The sequence below is a fragment of the Sinocyclocheilus anshuiensis genome, unplaced genomic scaffold (assembly GCF_001515605.1).
Source record: "Sinocyclocheilus anshuiensis isolate Anshui unplaced genomic scaffold, SAMN03320099.WGS_v1.1 scaffold1531, whole genome shotgun sequence".
In the NCBI taxonomy this organism is placed as follows: Eukaryota; Metazoa; Chordata; class Actinopteri; order Cypriniformes; family Cyprinidae; genus Sinocyclocheilus; species Sinocyclocheilus anshuiensis.
In genome coordinates, this window is record NW_015551200.1 from 642,771 (window position 1) to 645,886 (window position 3,116).

The 3,116-nt window shown below is 34.8% G+C and overlaps 1 protein-coding gene across 3 annotated transcripts in view; it reads right to left on the bottom strand.

Moving 5' to 3' along the window:
• Window positions 1–1,400, bottom strand: part of LOC107663414 (diacylglycerol O-acyltransferase 2-like) — a 5,270-nt gene extending 3,870 nt beyond the window's left edge. For 2 of the 3 annotated variants that reach the window (XM_016453649.1, XM_016453647.1), the window contains exon 1: window positions 947–1,400. In XM_016453649.1, the coding sequence (XP_016309135.1) occupies window positions 947–962 (16 nt within the window). In that variant the 5' untranslated portion in view covers window positions 963–1,400. The remainder of the gene's footprint in view (window positions 1–946) is intronic. The other variant, XM_016453648.1, reaches the window with a different exon arrangement.
• Between the last annotated feature and the right edge of the window lie 1,716 nt (window positions 1,401–3,116).

Sequence of the window (3,116 nt, forward strand, 5' to 3'; positions counted from 1 at the left end):
TTAACCTTAAACCGCATAAACACATTTCATTACACCAAATACACAAAATAATGTTCTTTTTAGCAACATCATATGACCCCTTTAAAACCATGATTACATGGACAGTAGTGAGCTGTATAATATGTATGATATGAGCTGTATGATAATTATTTACAGTTATTTGATAACAGCCATAATTTGTTCAGATTTTCATCTGTAATGTTGTGTCTTTTGTATAATTTGAGGGGGAAAAAGTCCCCAATATTACAAATAAGATTAAAAATATTGCCACTTAATACTTTTCTTTTCTGACAGCAGTAGGTGTAAGTGCAACTTCAGCAGTGAGCCTAGACCTACTTCTGTGACCTGTTGCACCTGGGATGTGTTCATGAACTTGAAGCAGACACCCATCCTAAACATTTTAAAAGGTTTGTTTTATTTGGAAAAACAATGTGTTTGTGTATCAATGTGGTGCCATGTTGTTCCTCAATCAGAAAATCACCTTAGATTCAAGATGCAGACTTTGGGCGTACATAAACAGTAGATATGGTAACATACACAGTGGGGAAAAATAGATTTAAAGAAGAATTTAAGTTTACTGTAAATTATCATAAATGTGTATTATATCCATTATTCTACTTAATTGCTTATAATTACTGTGAAAATCAGTAAAAAGTGGTAATGTGATCTTCCAGCAATTCAAATCCACAGTTGCATTTATTTTTTTTAAATTGCGAAATATGTGCACTACGTCAGCATACTTGCAACGTTTAGTGTTAGGACAAACCAATACAATAATTTTATTTAAACATGTAGGCCTACTGTTTAACCAGATTTACGGTGTTGTTACAGATATAAACCTTAAAACTTTTCGGTTAAAGCTAAATTTGAAATCATTTTCAAATGTATTATAGGCTATCATTCTCCAGCCAAATCCTGTACCGTACTGAGATTCGTGAGAGCCTACCGTTACCTGTTTCCATTAAGTGGCCAATTTGAGTGATTCCTGTAGCAAACGATTCCTCTTCCTCACCTTCCCTGACAGAAGCCTCTCGTTTCTTGTTTGCACTTTGATCGGTTGAATCGGTCAAACAGATAACGATTCGTTCTCTAATCGCGTCATTGTAAATGTATGTGGGCACTTTCAGGACTGGCTATCTGGTGTTTATCTCCAACCACTTACGAATCCGCGTTCGCATGACTGACAGCCGTTTAAGTCACCCTTTTCTTTAACATGAATCGTTCGTAAACAACAAACAAATCTTCGAGTCTTTGTTGGCACGCCTAGGCAACGAAAACGCCACAAACGCCTACTCTTATGTCAGAATAAGACACAGGATAGTGAGATATCGTTTAAATACCCCTGCTATACGGAACGGCAACGGCGCGGTTTGGTTGAATGAACGCTCCTCGCGCGCGTGCGGACATCTGTAGGAGGGTGGAGCGAATGTACGCATGCGCACAACCGCTACATTTAAAAAATGTTGCCTAGTGCTTGCCACTTATTGCTTCATGATGTTCTCAGGAAATATGTCGCTCTTTTGTAACAAGTCAAACCTGTTTTTCTATTCAAAAGATGAACCTTAGAGTTTGCTGTACAATATTTTGTTATAAATAAGTCTAACCAACATCCAGTATTCAATTTTGCATATCAATTATTGGCATAGCCTATATTAGTCAAGTCACCTTTATTTATATAGCGCTTTATACAATACAGATTGTGTCAAAGCAGCTTTACAGTGTTAAACAAGAAAAACGTGTGCCGACAATGCAAGAGGACAATAGAAAACAGTCAGTTTTTCAGTTAAAGTCAGTTCATTACTGATTCAGTGATGACATCTTACAGCTCAGTTCAGTTCTCTTTAAATAGTGTCTATGCAATCAAGTCAACAATGTTGCCAGAAGTTGTGTCCCCAACTAAGCAAGCCAAAGGTGACATTGGCAAGGAACCAAAACTCCATCTGTGATATTATGTAGGCTAGGTAAGAAACGAAAGAGATTTTTGCCCAGTGTAAAATCATGTTGCAGTTTTATTCAGGGGTGAAAAACGACACGTAAATAAGTTAAATATGAGAACTCATTTAATTTTGAAAGACAGGGTTTTTCTTGGTCTTAGAAATGGATCAAGAGACAAATAATTTTAATTGAAAATTGTAAAACAAACCTTTGTAATCTCAATTGTATCATTGTACCTGCTGTGATAGAAACATGGATCAGCCCTGTCTCTGCAATTCTACTATGCAAATGTGTACTTCACAGGATACCAAAGGTCACGGCAGGAATGAAACAGGAAATAGCTATTCACAAAGCACTTAAAATAACTATTATAATAAAATAATAAATTCTTCTATAGTTGATGTTTCTGATTTTATTTGGAGAACTGGCCATCTGCAGTACGACATCGTTTTTCTTGTGGTTGCATAGTGATCAGTCACATATGGCTGCAGCTGATTGTGTCCATCCAAAAGTTGCCCATGAAGCAAAGATTTTAAGCACTTTTGAGCCGAGAAACTAGCATTGTGATGAAATGTTTGGGGTCAGTACATTTTTATTCTTTCTTTTTTTTGAAAGAAATGAAAACTTTTATTCAGCAAGGATGTGTTCAATTGATAAGAAGTGATAGCAAAGATTTATATTGTTAGAAAAGATTTTGATTAAGATATTTTGAATAAATGCTGTTCTTTTTAACTTTTTTATTCATCAAAGAATCCTGAAAAAAGTATCGCAGTTTCCAAAAAATAAAATTGCCAGTACAACTGTTGCCAGCATTGATAATTCTAATAATAAATCAGCATATTAGAATGATTTCTGAAGGATCGTGTGACACTGGAGTAATGGCTAATGAAATTCAGCTTTTCATCACAGAAATAAATTATATTTTAAAGTATATTAAAATAGAAACCATTATTTTATATTGTAATAACATTTTGCAAGATTACTGTTTTTTTCTGTATTTTTGATCAAATAAATGCAGCCTTGATGAGCATAAAAGACTTCTTTAAATAGAGAGTGCAAGTGATAGAGGGTCAGGTGTTTTTTAAATAATAAAAAAAAGAAAACAAATACACAGCAAAATCCCCAGAGTTAAATCAACTCTGCTCAGAGTACATATTGTCCCAATCTACAGAGTGTTAAAG